Source organism: Apis cerana, linkage group LG7, assembly GCF_029169275.1.
Source record: "Apis cerana isolate GH-2021 linkage group LG7, AcerK_1.0, whole genome shotgun sequence".
NCBI classification, from domain to species: domain Eukaryota; kingdom Metazoa; phylum Arthropoda; class Insecta; order Hymenoptera; family Apidae; genus Apis; species Apis cerana.
Window position 1 is genome coordinate 10,247,244 of NC_083858.1, and position 17,745 is coordinate 10,264,988.

Below are 17,745 nucleotides of genomic sequence, written 5' to 3' on the forward strand. Positions count from 1 at the left end.
TATCAGGGCAACTTATACTTTTAATTTTTTAAAACAAAAATTTTTAAATTTTCTTTTTAAATTTAAAATTTAAGAGATGCATAGAAATTTTATTTTGATAATGAAAATTAAAACATAAATTAATTAAATATGGATGATTAAAGACAGTCCTTAAGCAAATTAAATATGATGAGACAAATAAATTATTCGTTATTTCACAAGAATTAAAAAATCGTATACAATGATTAAAAAATTTTCCTAAAATTTTTAACAGAATTTCAAGATTGGACTTTTTTTTAAATAATAATATTTTATTAAATTTATCGTATTATGTCAAAATAAATTCATTTCCCTATTATATTAAAGCGATTTTAGACTTAGAAATTTTAATTCAGTCAATGAAAAAAACTAATATAAAAAAGATTTCTAAATTTTTAGAAAATGTTGATTTTTGCTTTCAATAACATAGTAATAATATAATGTATTTATAAAAGAAGATTATTTGTAAATATACTTACAAAAATATTTCAATTATATTGTTTTAAATTATTTTTATACAAATTCTAATATTTCAAAAATTTCTAAAATATGAATCAAAACTAAAAAAAATTATACTTTTTATACCTACACATTTTTTTTTAATTTAATAATGGTATCGCGAAATGTTATTAAAAATGTTATCACTCAGAAAATATATTAAAAATAACACGAAAAATAAAAATTTTTAATCTTTGAGAGGATTCTAACGGAAAATTCTAGATCAAAATTTGAACACAGGACGATGTTGTGAACACTAGAACGGGTCACTTTGAAATGATTGGTAAGCTTAAAATGTATAAGACTAATTCATTTTCGAACAAAGCTTCGTGTGTAAATAAAATCACGTGATTAAAATCTAGTAAAAACAAAAATCGTATTTACAATTCTTATACACTTATACCAAGAGTGTAAGTATCGGTATGTGAAAGAATTTCAATCATTAATTGAAATTAGCAAATTGGAGAAAGATCAAAATGAATTTTAGAAAATTTCTACCGTATGTTGAAATAATAGAGCAACCCACAAAAACTTTACGTTTTCGATATGAATGTGAAGGCAGATTAGCCGGTAATATACCAGGTGCAAGCAGTACATTAGAAAATAAAACGTGTCCTAGTATAAGAGTAAGTAGTGAAGAAATGAAAAATAAAATAATACGTGATAGAATTAATTTAATTTAATTTTTAGATTAAAATTGATATAAAGTAATAACAAATAAGATTGATTGTAGGTAGTTGGATATAAAGGTCAGGCTATAGCTGTAGCATCGTGTGTAACAAAAGACAAACCATACAGACCCCATCCTCATAATCTGATTGGAAGGGAAGGATGTGAAAAAGGTGTTTGTACAATCGAAATTACATCAGAAGACATGACAGTGACATTTGCAAATCTTGGTATCATGTGCGTTAAAAGGAACGACATCAAAAGAGAATTAAAAATAAGAGAGGAGATTCGTGTAGATCCTTTTCGAAGTAAATTAAAATCCCACTTTCCGTTTGTTCGATTATGCTCGATATATAAAAACAAATCATATTTAAAAATTGTTTGAATAGCTGGCTTTCAATTCAAAAGGGATCTTAATTCCATTGATCTAAATTCAGTGAGACTATGCTTCCAAGTGTTTTTAGAAGGAACGCAGAAAGGGAAATTCAACGTGCCATTAACACCAATTGTATCCGATCCTATATTCGATAAAAGTATGTTTAATTACACGTTTATATCCAGTTTTTAAGATATTAATTCTTTAATTGCGCATTGAATAATTAATATTGAATATTTAAGAGATAATACCGGATCTAATGATATGCGAGCTCAGTCATTATAGCGCATCGGTTGCTGGTGGCATGCATATGATTTTGTTGTGTGAAAAGGTTGTAAAAGATGATATACAAGTGAGATTCTTTGAGGAGAAGAATGGGAAAGTAGTTTGGGAAGGATTTGGTGATTTTCACCCTGCTCATGTGCACAAACAAGTATGTATGTAATATTTAAGTTTTACATAAAATTACGCCAGATTAATTGATAATCCTTTAATTAATTTAATTAATGCAGACAGCAATTCGCTTCAAAACATCAAGTTATCACACGCAGGAAATTGAGGAGCCAGTCTCAGTACAAATTCAACTGAAAAGGCCATCAGATGGTGCATTGAGCGAACCATTACCTTTTCTAATGTTACCTCTCAGTCCAGGTAGATTTATTTATTAATCTTTGTAAAAAAAAAATATTCACTAGAAGAGAATATCTTTCTTTTATCGGCACTCTTATAGTGAATGAATTTCGCACGTTCATTTGTCTTAAAAAAAAATGATATGATAATATTTTTAATGTACAATTTATAGATAATCCTAATTCCTTAAAACGAAAGAAACGAAAGATTAATAATAACGATGTAAACACAGAATTGAAACAGAAAGAAACGGAAACTGAGGAAAGTGAGTATTTTATTTTTGTATTGTATTCTATAACTTATCAATTTAAGTAATTTCATTGTTCCATCGTCAAAATTTCTAAAAGTGCATTTACATTTACAAAATAGTTAGTTCTTTGTTATAAGTATTCATATTTATTTTGAACTAAATACTGACTTTGTGAAAAATCTAAAATATTTGTCGAAAGTAATAATATGTAATGTAATAAATAATAAAGTAATTTATATTATTCTATTTCATTAATAGATATCTATTTTATCGTGATTGTAAATAACTGCTAAAATTATATAATCTGTTATATCAATAATCATTTTAACCTTATTATTATCAGAATCATCGGAAGTGATAGTTCCTCGATTTGAATGTTCAGAAAATGAAGAATTGTTTCCATTGCGCGCCTTGGAAATCATTTCTGAGCAACCGCAATTTAATAATGAAACTATAAGGTTGATTTTTATATAATTATCATGTAACAAATATAAAATAATGAATCAAAAAATATAATTACGAATCTAAAGGAATTTTAATGTTAACACAGGGAAGAAATATCGCCAATAGAAAACAATCCAACGCTTATTCAGTCACCTCGACCATCACCTCAATATCCATTAACAAACGGTGACGCAGAACAAGTATCAATCGACTTGCGTCCAAAAGAACAATTTTCATATATTCATGACATGTTACAAATACAACCTGAAGAACACTTAACGTTAACTAAAGTGACATCAGAATCACGTTACGAGGAATTTCATTTGTTGGAAAACGCTGGTAATTTAAATATTTTTGCATTCATTATAAGTGCGCTTATGTATACTGCATGTATACTGTTATTTTGATCTTATTCCGAGATAATAATTTACGTAACAGGTGAAGTGGAAGAAACAAATGGTATAAATACCATAAATATGGATAGCTTAGAATGCGATTTTGATTCGAATCTTTTAAAAATTAATTCAGAAGAACTTTATAATTTTAATATTGAAAATCTATCTGAAAATCTATCTAATATATTATCCATTTCGGATATTTCTAAGGTATATATTTCATATCTATATTTCCTAATTAGTTTATTAAATGAATAAAAATTAATTATTATTGTTGTTATTAAATTTAGCTAAACGAGAGTTTAAATGAAGAGCAAGAGCAAAGAAAAGATAGTAAAAAAAAGAATAATAATGGGTAATAATTTTTCTAAATGAATTTTTAATGATATTATTGAAGAATTTGTGTTTTAAATAATATTTATGATATATTTTTTATTCGTACAATTGCATATAAAAAAATATATCATAAGTATCATTCAAGTATCAATTTAAAAGAAAATTTCTTTCAATATATATTCTACAAATTTCTTTGAATATATCATATTATTAATATTGGCTGTGATGTATATTTTTATGTAAATTTTTAGAATATTTATTTAATTTTTTTATTATTTTTATATCAAAATTATAAATTCAATATCATAAATTAAAAATATTTATTAATTAAATAAAAATAAATAATATTAGTAATTGTAAAATATTATGACTATGAACTAAATCTCGATGTATATAATATCGATATAAAAAATCGTTTTAATGCAATATAATCTTAATATAGATATTTTACCATGACATCAACTGATCTTGTGTAATTGCAAATTAAAATGCGACAAGATTTCTTTCTGCATTTAATTGTTTATAATTTTTTTTATATATTTTTTTATATATATTTAACCTTTGTATATAATATAACTTTATTGTAATAATTTTTTGATAAAGATCTATTTTTTTAATGTAGTTTCTAATTTAATTAATCAAATGTATTATATTTTTTGAAGATGAAAAACTTGTTGTGATAAAATATAAAAGGCTTGAAAATCCTATCGAATAAAAAATTATTTACGTTAAAAGAATTATTATTTTTTAATTAAATTTTTCAAAAATTATTCTTTTAATAAATTCTTGAATAAATCACAGCTATAAACACATAAAGATCAGATTTATTAAATTTTTCCTAGTTAATCCTAGTTAATTAATCCTAGTTTCAATATAATTTTATTTCTAAATTAAATTTAAAGATATCTTTTTATGATAAAATTAGATTTAAATCTGTGTACTAAGAACAATCCACATATTTTTCATCATTTTATATAATACTTTGCGTTAAAATATTCAAATAACTATCCAGTTAGCATATCTAATCATATGATATTGTTTCCATAAAATTTGTTATATTATATTTGAAAATAAAAATAAATTTATGTAATGAATGAATTAAATAATTTATATATAATTTATGGATATTTAAAATGAAATAAAAGAAATCAGATTAATGCAAAAATTTGATAATTAAAGAAAATGGAAGAATTAAATTGGAAAAATGAAAATTAATTTTTAAAAATGAATATTAATTTTTCCTTTATATATTCATTACACATGTATGAAAAGCAAAGATACATTAGTGTAATGTTAATTTCCTAATTTCCATAATGTTAAATTTGGTATTTTTTAACTGTTCAATATAATAATATTATCAAAAATAAAAAAATAAACAATAAAATTAAAATAAGCGTAAATTTACAATTATCATTTAGATTTAAATTAGAATATTATTTTAATAATTCAAATTCTATAATCTTAATGCTTATAATGCTTATGTATTATTTTCTTGACTACATGAATCCTTATTAAAATGAATGACGATGAAAATATTATGAATACTAATGATATTATCTGAGAACATTTTTTTAATTTTTTTTTTTTACCATCATCAATTATATTAGAATTCAATATTTATTTGAAATTTATATAAAATATTCGCAATATACGATATATAAAATATATTAATATCTAATATTAAATATAACATATATATAATAATACATTTTGCAATTATTATGATATTATATTCATATCCATTTAATTATTTCCTTTATTATATTTCCGGTATTTTTTATAGATTAGCAATCTATAAAAAATTGTACATATTTGTGGAAGTATACGAATGCGTCATACCAAGATTTATCCAAAAAAAAAAGTTTAGCTGATGAATTCTTGAAAGTTGAACATATATTTTAAACCTTATAATTTGATAATAGTGATGGATATGATGATATTGAGATTCAATGCAATTCAATTCAATTCAATGACAAACAATTCATTATCCAAATAATAGTAAAAATAGTTTATATAAATAATAATAATAATAGTTTAATTATGCTTACATAATTGTTATAATTGTTATAGTAGTTCTCCTTCTATAAATTTTTAATTTCTGCTTCTTTATTTAAAAAACATTCCTAAGAAATCAAGGATCTATTAAAAAAATTATCTATGTATTTTATCATATTATTTGATCGATTGAATTCTATTATAATTCTATCATGTATATAATATTTGTTTATATTATCCATTTTAATATCTTTTTTATCTTTTTATCGTACAAAAATGTATGAGAAAAAAATTGTTTGATTTATCTTTTAACTTAATAATCGAATATAAAGTCATCATCATTTAAATATAGCATATGATATGAAAATTTGCATATGAAAATATGTAGTTATTTCATTATTATATATTTATATAAGAATTTAAATGAATTTAATGAATTTAACTATTGAAAATATTTTAAGATATTTTCATTATTATAATTTTTATATTTCAAAGTCTAGAAATATATATTCGAAGTTTAGAAATATTTAATTAATTATAATATTTAATTAATATTTAATTAATTACTGTTAGCGTCATCATTTCTTATAAAATTTAAACATCTAATAAGAAATGAACTTGGGAATACTCACGTTCGGATAATCGTAGCAAATAAATAGATTATATTTTTCTTGGAAAAATTAAATCTTTTAGAGAAAGAACTATAAAGAAAAATATTATATTGAAATATAACAATTCTAATCTAATAATATCCTATAGGTTTTTACTGTATTCCTTCACGTTGAAAGAATTATCTTAAACCTAACAAAAAATCTGATCATATCGACTTATAATGAATCACACGATATTAATAAAACAATTTTTAAATAAATATTTAAATGAAAATATGAAAATATAGTTTCAGTCATAAATTATCCCATAAATTATTTCACAAAATATTTAACAACGATCTAGAGGATTAATTTTAAAATTATTCGTTGAATAATTTTTCTATTAACACAAATATTTAATTAATAAATATTAATATCTAATTCTAATTCTATCTAATTTTAAAAAAAATCGTAAAATATAAACGTAAAGGAAATCAGAAAGATTTCGAAAGATTGATTTTAACTGTTGAAATAAAAATAAAAATAATGCATAAATTATGAATTAAAATTTATTCTTTAATTTATAGGCAATATTTCTTTAATTTTATACAACATCTCTGGAACATCTTCGCAAACAATTAATCACTAACAGAATATCTATGAATTTATTAACAGATGTTATGTATAGATATCAAATAATATCAATGATTTGTCAAGTCACAAAAATTTTAATCAATCTTAATTATTGATCTAAATAATAATAAATTATTTCTTGATTAATCACAAATTTCGATACATCTATACACAAAATATTATTTTGCTAATATTTGCATAAAACTGATGAATTATAATTACAAATTTTTACAATTATAATAAACAAGCATAATTTCAAAGTAATTATACCTATTAAATTATTCTATCGTATTATGTTGATTCGTTATAAGCAATATATACATATACATATATATATATATGTGTGTGTGTGTGTATAAAGTCATTGAGATATAAAGACTCACAGATTCATGTTCAGTTTCAAATCAAGTACCTTCGTAGCAATCATGATATTATAAATCCTATCTACAATTGATATTCGAGTACTTAAAGTGATTGTTTTTGTTATTTTCATTTTGTAGTTCCACTGTTTGGATAACAAATTTTTAAGGAGGAAAAGAATTTCTTTTGGATCCATTCAGTATATAAAGATATTAGACAGACGACATTTGATTATCAAATTAATAAAATACAAAATGAAATTATGTTTGTGCTTTTTATTACAATTATTCGTGTTGACTATGGCTCAAAGGACTATTTTGGACAGTCCAGATATACGATCAGTGGTTCGTCTGTTTCGTAATTTGCTCTTTCAAACGTTTGGTACGTATTAAATATTAATTATTTAGCACAGTGGCATATAATTTTAATGAATCACAATGATTTAATAATTTGTGAAATAAAATAAATATTTAGCATTAACATTATTTAAAGCATTATTTAAAAATAAAAAAAGAATTAGAAAAATAATTTGTGCAATATTTTCAAACTAAAACTAAATTATATTTAAACTAAGTTAAAATTTTTAAAATATTATATCGAAGATTTCAAAAATTGATTAAAACCTATTCCTGTTTATTCTATTCTATTCTTGTTTATTGTATTCTGTTTTTTAAATAATTAATAATAATTTTCATTTATTTGTGGAAATAATCAAAGTAAACTGCACAAGTAAAAATAACCAATAATTGCTTTGTTTATATAAAAGGGAAAGAAGAAAGAGTTGCAATACAATATACAAATAAACTTCAAAAAGAAATTCCACCAAATATTCCATTTCCTTGCAATTTGACAGGTAATTAAATAAATTATTATTATCATAAAATCGTAAAAATTCAAAAAATCGTGCTCTTAAATGCCATTTACTGATTATAACAATTTAATTTTCTAAAATCCAATATTTGTAGGTGCTAGATCTCCTACTATTCCTGATTCAGTTCATCGTTTAAGACCAGGAGACATAGATGTTATTGCTGCGTTGGGCGATTCTTTGACGAGCGGAATGGGAATTTTTGCAACCAATTTACTAGATCTATACATTGAGAATAGGGGTGTGATGGCAATTATAGGCGGTGAAAAAAATTGGCGAAAATATTTGACGATCCCCAATATCCTCAAAGTACGTTCATTATAAATAATTATAATCTAATAATCAAATATTCTGATAAGATAAATTTTCTTATGTATAGGAATTTAATCCTAACTTAATAGGCTATTCACTTGGAGATTCTTTAACTACTAATCCACCTTCGCAATTAAATGTAGCTGAGATTGGTGCAATGTCCAGAGACATGCCTTTCATGGCGAAATTTTTAGTCAATAGAATAAAAAATGACGAAAGAATAGATATAGAGAAGCATTGGAAGGTACGTATTATAAATAAAATTATATAAGATTTTATAAAAATTATAGAAATGACATGGGGATAAGACTTGAATTCATTAAAGTTTAATAATGAAAATTATATAAGTATCAGAGATTAATGAAATAAATATTTAAAATTAAAATAAGTTTAAAATTATATAATGCTTCTATTTATTTCAGATGATTTTTATTCTCATTGGATTCAATGACATTTGTACGGATATATGTGTACTTCCTTCTCCATGGTCCTGTTTGGAAAATCATAAAAAAGATCTACTTAAAACTCTTCGAATATTAAGAGACAATTTACCACGTACTTTTGTTGGCCTCATAATTCCTACTCACTTAAGGGAAATTGTTGAAACAGACAATTCAACAAACTCGATTATTTGCTATGCGATGAGAGCCATATTTTGTTCATGTTTGTTCTCTTTGCGACACAAAAATCAAAGAGAAGAGTATTTCAAAATAATGAGCAGGTTTGTTTAATTTAGTGAATTTAAAAATTTAAACATTAAATACTTAAAAAAAATTATTTAAATAATTATGCAGAATAATATTTCTTCAATTTTAATAATCTTGAAATAATTATTCTTAATTTCTTTTATTTATATTATTTTAATTGTACAAAATATTTTATTTTAGATGGCAAGAAATAGATGAAGAAATTGCTAAGTACCCGGAATTTCATACAAATGACTTTACCGTAATACCTTTACCAGGTATTAAAAATGCTAAATTACCACGGAATAAAGACGGATTGTCTGAAATTAACAAATATTTTTCTGCTGATTGCTTTCATATAAGTCAACTAGGTAATGCACGATGTAAGTACAAGAGATAAAATTTCCTATACTATTTCGAATTTCATCCAAAACTTTGGATGGAAGAAATCAGAAATTTATTTAATAAAAATATCAAAAATCATGTATTAAATTTATTAAAAACTAATGCTTAATTAATATTTTAGGGAATAAAATATTTTAAAAAATAATATTTTATAAAATTTCAAATATTTCAAATTTTTAAACGGCAATATTTTATTATATTGTTACAATAAAAAATAACGTTTTTTTTTGTATTTTAAGCGGCAAATACTCTATGGAACAATCTGTTACAACCAATTGGTAAAAAAACAAACAATGAATGGTTACTACCATTCGAGAAATTTTTATGTCCTACTTCCGAAAGACCATATCTGGCGACATTTGAAAATTCATAGAATAATAATGTTTATAAATAAAAAATAAATTTTTATTAATTAAGTTATATTTTATTTAGTAATCCTCATTTATGCATCAAATATTTATTTATTAATAATAAAAACAAAATCATTTTTCTATTCCTTTCTTTCTCTTAAAATAATCTAACTTTTAAAATGAATTTAATAAAAATTCAAATAAATTAGAAACTAATTTAATTTTGTTATTTTAAATTCAAATTAAAATGAACATAAAAATGTTTTATATAACTTTTTAAAAAATTTAAATTCATAGAAAATCAATGTTATCAAGGGAAAATCACGCAAATTCAAACCATAATTTATTTATTGCAATAACAAATAATTAAATTTTTTTCTATATCTCGTGATAACTGTATTATAGACTGAAGTATATTGATCAGATATAAAAAAAATACTATTATTACTATTATTACCATCATCGCCATTATCACTACTATTAATACTATTACTATTATTATTTTGCATTACTAAACGAGCATAATGACAAAATAATAATTTGCTATTTTTTAGAATGAAACAAGACTCAAAAGATGAGAAACTATTTGTTGGAGTTTTCTTCTTTTTTCTTCTAGTGAAATTATCCACTGAAATCTAGATTCGAAATTTTTTCACAAAAAAAAAAATCACCAAAGCTGATTACACATGAATAATTAATGATCATATACATATAGAATCTCAACCTAATCTTCGTTTGGGAATTCCAAAAATTGAAAAAATGATGACAGTCTGAATTTCATCCGAACTTCACTCTTGATCTTTCGAATTTTATTTCCAAAAGAAATAAATAGGTTGTCACACAAAAATGCTATCATAGCCAATTTGCTCCTATCTGTTTATGATTAACACACACATACATAGCAGAAAGTATGCTACCTATCCTAATTCTACATTTCAAAACTGGCAAAAAAAAACACATTAACACATTTACTCCATAGTTCTCACGTTGTTATACCTGAGTCCAAAAATCTATACTGGGGAGAATGACCGGCTGGATCATCTCTGACAGCCGAAAGTTTGGCATACTTTAAGTTTATGTTTTCTTGAAATCGATTGACGATGACTAGCGATCATTTTGCAAATCATGTTAAAAGTTTGTGTTTTAAATTATCTAAACTAATTATCAATATAATATAATCGTGATAACAAGAATATAAAATTTGATATTAAATAATTTAATAATAAAAAGAATAATAATAATAAGAATCTAATATTTGTAAATTGTAATTGAATTAATAATTATGAATTAAATTTATAATCGAAATGAAATTCCATAAGCTAACTATTATATAACATATAAAATGCAGAAAAATATTTTTTTTATATATGATACACATTATCGCTGAGAAATTATTGTAAACTTATCAATTATAATCATATGCTTATCGCCTCTATCTTACTCAAGTAAAACACGTACGTGAGTGAGATTTTAACAATGGGAAGATTATGCAAGGTTATATAAATCTAAAAATCCTAAGCTAACAAGATATTAAATAATAAATTTTAAGTTATTTATATCGATTTAGATTTTTCTATGATGATTGAGTAACCAAAAAAATATAAATGCACATGACTTACCAATAAATACGATGTTAATGCTGTCATCAATATTGCTATGAGATATCATTGCGAAATAATCATCAAGTATGAAACTGTAACAAAACTTAAAACTATAATTTAAATATAATATTAATTATTTGAAAATTAGAATAGAAAATATATAAAAATAATTATTTCTTCGCGTAATATGATCACTTTATTCTTTTAAGAAACATAATCGTAAAACATTCCCACTACAAAAATCAATATTGACAAAAAAATATATAACTATTAAATATCCGTTTATATATTTAATTGGCGAAACACTAATTCTAATATCGTGAAAGATTATTATAGTTAAATTTAATTAAAAGTTTAATTTAGAAAAAATATAAAAATATTAAATATATTTAATTACTTTCCCCTTTTTTAGAAATACATTATAAATATATTATAAAAAATTTCGAAATAAAAAAGTGTCAAATTTTACCATTTCTTGAAGTTATCGTTATGGCGTTCATATTGAAATCTTTCCCACTTTTCCATCATTCCAACAATCAATTAGTAATCTAGATAAAAAAAAAATCAAGATTTTCAAATAAATATATGAAATATAGAATTAATAGATTATAATATAAAATAATAATCAAGCATAATTCCGTCTTATAAATAAATTAATACTATAATGAATTAATTCTAAAAATAAAAAAATTCTGAAAATAATGATATGAAATAATAGAATAATTTGTTCCTAGTCAAAAAGGATTTTTAATTATAATAAGAAACATATATTGATTGAATTTTAGCATACAAATAATAAATTATAAATTATGATTTAATTATTATATACAATATTACACAGCACATACCTCAAGAAAAAATGACGCATCTGAACTGTCGTGATCATAAACTTATGATTATCGATACAATGACATCTCGCGCCACAATTCGATTATCGAATCATAAATTAGCAAGAACATCAAATCGAAACATGTCAAACAAGATATGCTGCAAACTTCCAATTTCTTGAAAATATAAATATAAATTCTTAAAAATATAAATATAATTCTTAAAAATATAAATTAACGCATTTAAAAATGAAATATCATATATCGTATCATTGAAATAATGTAATTTGATGAAATAAACTTAATTAATAAACTTAATTGAATAAGTAATATGTGTTTATATATAATTTCATATTTTATATATGAATAAAAAGATAATAGAAATCTATTTTAAATATATCTATTTTTGTGAAAAAAAATAAAATATTATCTGTATTTAAAATACAGAAAATCGTTGATTATAAATTATCGTGGCGTATATAAATCATTATTATTTCGAAGTCCATTCCAACAATCAAATAATTTAGATAAATAAGTCAAAAATATAAATAAATATATAAAATTATATTTATTTATTAAATATTAAATAAAGCAATAATCTAAATCCTGATTGAAAAGGTAATATGATACAAGCTACCGGTAACCTCAACAATCAAATAGAAAATAGAAATGTAAAGAAATTTAGTTAATTTCGTTATTACGATGTTTAATGATTTATTAAATAATGATTTATTATATAAATAAATGGAACTAATCTATAAATTAAATAGAAATAGAAACAGAATTACTTAACCACATAACTCGAACAAATGATGCATTAATTTATGATTTTTGTAATTTCAAAAGAATCTCACACATATAGATTCACACGTAACAATGACGCACTTTTTTATTTATATAAATTAAAATAAAATTAAAATATTGTATAATACATTTATTATGAGATGTTAAATGTAATATAAAAAAAGAAACAAAATAGAAAGAAGGTAAAAATTGATCGTTAGTGCCATCTCTTGAGTGTTAAAAATATTCAAGAATATGGCACTGATCCTCAATTCTTATTCTTTATTCTGTTTTTGATAGATAGACTTAGTCTTTAACTCAAAAGATGGCATTAATAATCAATTCTTATTTATTTCTATCCTTTTTCTATTACTTGCTATTGAATTTTATTTGCGGTACTTAGGGGATAGCGCTTTTATCTTTTTGCTCTATCTTTTTTCTTCTTCTTGATTTTTGATGACTATTTGCTCAAAATTTACGCGCTCAAAAAACAGCTTTAATATTTAATTGCATTGTTAAATAACTTCATTTGTTATTATTCATTCATTTATTTATTAGATATAATAAAAATAATAAAAAATTAACTTGTAATAACATATTTCAAATAATTATAATGAAATATTTGACATATATTATAATATATTAACATATATTTACATGTATTTATTTAAAAAAAATAGAATTTAATATGTTAAATTTTTAAAAAATATTTATTACTATAAAACTTTAATTCTGTAGAAGAAAAAAAGTGATAGTAGATAAGCATAGTAATTTCAAATTGTTTTTTATTTAAAAAAAATGCTTCTTTTTAGAAAAAAATAAGAAATAAAAACAATCTTATTATGTCTGAGGTGTTTTTATCCCAGGTCTTTTTTCTATTAAAATTAGTATTCAGATTCAAAATTTGTATTTAAATTTTAAGAATTTCTGAAATTTGTATTATAATTATTCAATGAAGCTAATAACCTCTAGTAAATTGGAATTATTTAAGTCTTCAAGTATATGTTTCTATAGGAACAGAATTTGCACATGCGTGGAAAATAGTATTGGAGGGGCAAAGCCCTCTCGTCTAATAAGACCGATAGAAAGTAAGAATGGAAACATTATTTTATAGTTGTCATTGAATACATTTGTGCCAATTTCGATATTTTTTACGTAGTGTCATGTGAATATAAAGGCAAAATCTTATGAAATATAAAATGCGATGTTCGAAGTGCTACAAATATCTAATCAAAAATTAATTTATATGATATGTTTTACTTTAAAATATAATATTATAAACAAGTGATAAAAATTCGAATATTATGTGGTTTACATTAATACCAACAAGACTGATTATGAAATCAAATATATCGACTGAAAACTATGCCAATTTATAAAATTATTTCATTATTAAATGAAAAAAAAATCTTCATTAAAATTAACAGTATTATGAATATATTATTATATTTATAACTAGTCTAATTACTGTTAATCTTGTTTAATTGCTGCTACTTTTATAAGAAAAATTAATAAATATAAATGAATGAAATTAATATTGCAGCATATGATCTATAAATAATGCATACAATTTATAGAATCATCCTATAATTGGATAAAGGAAAGTATTTATATATACTTCATTATGTAAAAGATTAAGAAATTTATAATTTTAGAATAGAATTCTATTAATGAAATATATTAAAATAAACAGTGCCAGATATAATATAATTCTTTTACTTCTATATATATCAAAGAATTATTGCCATTTTTTTTGTTATTTCATGTTATAATAATTTTTAAAAAATTAAATTAAATAATGTAAATCTTATCTAATTTATTCATTTAATATCAATCATAAAGAAAAATTATTTAAATAAAATTATTTAAATAATAAAATAATGGCAATTATAAATAAATATTTTTTTATATAATTGAATTTCAATATAAATAAAAATTTACACATATGGGTTTCACAAAAATATTAAAACGCATGCTTTATGCAAATTTTGCATCATGCAGTTCTAAAACATTAGGAATATTAGCACCATTAACAATACCACCATTACATATTGCATTTTTATATTATTTTTGGCAAGAATATTCAAGAGATGTAGATAAACAATATTGTTCTTGTTCATGTTGGGACACAGTATTTAAAGGTAAGTCAATCTTATTTTCATGATGTATTTTAAAAAACTAATTCTAAACTATTTTTAAATAATTTTCAAAAAGAATTAATATATTATTACAGGATCATATGAATCTGGCATTGCTTCTTATAAACATATGTATTTTAATGCTACATCAAATACTTTAAAAATATGGATTACAATTGTAATTGGAGTTATTATTTTCTATGAAGTAGTGAAACATTTAACATGGCTGGCTTTTCATAATCGCCTTAGACTTTCTATGATGGTTCTTTTTTCAACTGCTATTTTTTCACATTATTATACTTGGTGGGTTTATATGAATTATTGGAATGATGAGTTCTATTCTCAATGGTACCATCAATTGTTTTTTTCTGTCACTGAGTTGATGTCTACTTTTTTGGTTGTTCACTTGGCAAATAATAAAAATCCAGTAACTCATAGAAAAGCATTTGGTATAGCTGCAATAGCTATTTTACATATTGTAGCGGGTGGTTGGGATCAATTTGTTGCTAATGTTGTCAGAGGAGAAGGGTATGCCCATCAGGTAATAATATTAAGAATATAATAGATTACAGACTTAGTACAGAATTAGTTTTAAATGATTAGTAATTTTTATATGATAGGTTGTACGTGATCTTGGATTTATGATCCCAGATATTCTCCATGTTGCTATTCCATTATGGGCAGTAAAATGGAAAAATATATATAATCTTCCTGGTTCTACTAAACGAGATCCAAGTATCAAAAGAGATCTAGCTTATATGTTAGGGATGATATGCATAGGATTATGCATTTGTGCCATATTATAACTTAGCTCTTATAATGCCTAAGAATAGTGTCTTAAAAATAAAATAAAATAATAATTTAATTTAACTTATTTTCTTATACAAATTTGTGAAAGATATATCTATAGTTGAATTTTACTAAAAGATATATTCTATGTATCTTATAATATTTTTTCATGGTGCTAATACTTATGCTAAAAATAAATTTAGTTAGACAATTAAGTTTAATAATTTAAAAAAATAGATTTCATTATTATCTTGTCAATTTTATATATTCAAAGAATATTTTATATATTCATAACATTTATTAAAAATTATTTTGTTAGTATTATTTAAAAATACCTGTAGAGTACAAGTTGTTTATTATAAAAAATATCTTTTAAGTTGTCAATATCTTTCTTTTTTTAAATAAATTCAAATTTATTTTGTCTAGTACAACAAAATGCATATTAGTAAATAATAAAAAAATAAATAAATGTAAATAGAGAGATTGCGATTATCATTTATATCTTTTAAATATTAAAATAAACATATTTATAATTACTTTTCTTAAATAAATAATTGATTAATAACATTAATTAAATAATAATTTTTGATATCAAATTTGATATCAAAATATAATGTATACTATGACAAGAAACGAACTATAGTTAAATATGAAATTATATATTTTGTTATTAATATATAAAATTGTTTTTAATATGTTTATAACAATATAAATCAATTTAATAGTAATCAATTAAACAAATCAAAATAAATTCCCATAAATAGTATACATTATCATTCGAAAATTATGTATTTATTTTTTTATATATATGTAATAATTGATTATATATAGTAATTATAGAAATTTAATATAAAAATAAAATCATTTTTTTGGTTTTAAAACATTTATCGATATATTTTTGTGATTATAGTTATTATATCAAAAAACTGTATAACATCGTTATGCGTGTGTATCTTTATAGTATATCTTATATTTGTTTAAAACATTGTACATTTGCGAATTGTAAAAAAAAAAAAATAACTACATATAAATTACACGAACAAGAAACATATCATACATAACGTTCGTAACGTTTCTTAAAAGTAAAAGTATAAATATGTTAAATTCTAATTCTAAAGAAAAAATTATGAAGCGACAAGTATGAAATAATTATTAAAGTCTTAAAGAGCAGTGTTCTTGATAATGAACATAAGGCTACAACAAAGTGCCTAAATGCAATGTGAATTATTTTCGTTACTATTGTTGACTCAATATTATATATGTATGAATTAATTCTACAGATAGAAATAGCAGGATATTAAAAGTTTTAACGGCACTAATAATGAAACAATTAATTTAAAAATTGTTTTATTACAAAATACGAAATACTATTAATATCTATAAATTTATCGATTGTATAGATTGAAATTAAATATTGCGAATATAATATAAATATTTAATAATTTAATTTAATTCATCATATTTTTGTTTTGTCATATTTATATTTCTATTCAATATTTCTAGAACTAATATTTGAATCTATTTCAGAATTTTTAATTTTAATATTCTGAAATAATGATAAAATTATAGAAAAAAACACAAATAGTGTTATCCTATTAAATATAACTTAATTTAAAATTTTATTTATTTATTTATTTATTTATTTTTAGTATCAATTGAGAGATTTATTAATTTAATTATAAATTTATTATTTTAGATTTTTTTCTCAATTATACAATTAAGAATATATATTGATTTTTTAATACTTAAAAATAATTTTTACTAAAAGTACAATAATTTATCAGTATTTATT

General features: G+C 21.9%; 3 protein-coding genes and 1 long non-coding RNA gene across 5 annotated transcripts; 3 read left to right on the top strand and 1 right to left on the bottom strand.

Moving 5' to 3' along the window:
- Positions 1-189: 189 nt before the first annotated feature.
- On the top strand, positions 190-4,432 carry LOC107999258 (embryonic polarity protein dorsal-like). The gene is made up of 10 exons (XM_017058961.3): positions 190-1,142; positions 1,250-1,493; positions 1,575-1,718; positions 1,804-1,994; positions 2,074-2,212; positions 2,364-2,456; positions 2,785-2,899; positions 2,992-3,224; positions 3,324-3,490; positions 3,571-4,432. Exons 1-10 carry the CDS (start codon positions 993-995, stop codon positions 3,637-3,639), a joined length of 1,545 nt encoding a protein of 514 aa, XP_016914450.2. The 5' UTR covers positions 190-992; the 3' UTR covers positions 3,640-4,432.
- Positions 4,433-7,212: 2,780 nt separating this feature from the next.
- LOC107999250 (phospholipase B1, membrane-associated) lies at positions 7,213-9,881 on the top strand. The gene is made up of 7 exons (XM_017058952.2): positions 7,213-7,575; positions 7,961-8,047; positions 8,160-8,371; positions 8,442-8,618; positions 8,797-9,095; positions 9,262-9,443; positions 9,705-9,881. Exons 1-7 carry the CDS (start codon positions 7,449-7,451, stop codon positions 9,836-9,838), a joined length of 1,218 nt encoding a protein of 405 aa, XP_016914441.2. The 5' UTR covers positions 7,213-7,448; the 3' UTR covers positions 9,839-9,881.
- A 1,550-nt stretch (positions 9,882-11,431) lies between these two features.
- Positions 11,432-13,188, bottom strand: LOC114577735 (uncharacterized). 2 transcript variants are annotated; one of them, XR_003698027.2, is made up of 4 exons: positions 13,037-13,188; positions 12,265-12,420; positions 11,886-11,964; positions 11,432-11,508 (listed from the first exon to the last, which is right to left on the bottom strand). It is a non-coding gene; the product is annotated as an uncharacterized LOC114577735 (long non-coding RNA). The 2 variants fall into 2 exon arrangements; XR_009830559.1 differs by having other exon boundaries at positions 11,432-11,519.
- Positions 13,189-14,059: 871 nt separating this feature from the next.
- Positions 14,060-17,385, top strand: LOC107999261 (uncharacterized). Its single transcript, XM_017058965.2, has 3 exons — positions 14,060-15,167; positions 15,260-15,705; positions 15,785-17,385. Exons 1-3 carry the CDS (start codon positions 14,972-14,974, stop codon positions 15,968-15,970), a joined length of 828 nt encoding a protein of 275 aa, XP_016914454.1. The 5' UTR covers positions 14,060-14,971; the 3' UTR covers positions 15,971-17,385.
- The last annotated feature ends 360 nt before the right edge of the window (positions 17,386-17,745 follow it).

Coding starts and splice junctions, on each gene's coding strand:
- LOC107999258 (XM_017058961.3), top strand. CDS start 993: ATGAATTTTAGAAAATTTCTACCGTATGTTGAAATAATAGAGCAACCC. Junction 1,143..1,249: donor AAACGTGTCCTAGTATAAGA/GTAAGTAGTGAA, acceptor GATTGATTGTAG/GTAGTTGGATATAAAGGTCA. Junction 1,719..1,803: donor CGATCCTATATTCGATAAAA/GTATGTTTAATT, acceptor TGAATATTTAAG/AGATAATACCGGATCTAATG.
- LOC107999250 (XM_017058952.2), top strand. CDS start 7,449: ATGAAATTATGTTTGTGCTTTTTATTACAATTATTCGTGTTGACTATG. Junction 8,048..8,159: donor ATTTCCTTGCAATTTGACAG/GTAATTAAATAA, acceptor CAATATTTGTAG/GTGCTAGATCTCCTACTATT. Junction 9,444..9,704: donor TCAACTAGGTAATGCACGAT/GTAAGTACAAGA, acceptor TTGTATTTTAAG/CGGCAAATACTCTATGGAAC.
- LOC107999261 (XM_017058965.2), top strand. CDS start 14,972: ATGGGTTTCACAAAAATATTAAAACGCATGCTTTATGCAAATTTTGCA. Junction 15,168..15,259: donor TTGGGACACAGTATTTAAAG/GTAAGTCAATCT, acceptor ATATTATTACAG/GATCATATGAATCTGGCATT. Junction 15,706..15,784: donor GAGAAGGGTATGCCCATCAG/GTAATAATATTA, acceptor TTTATATGATAG/GTTGTACGTGATCTTGGATT.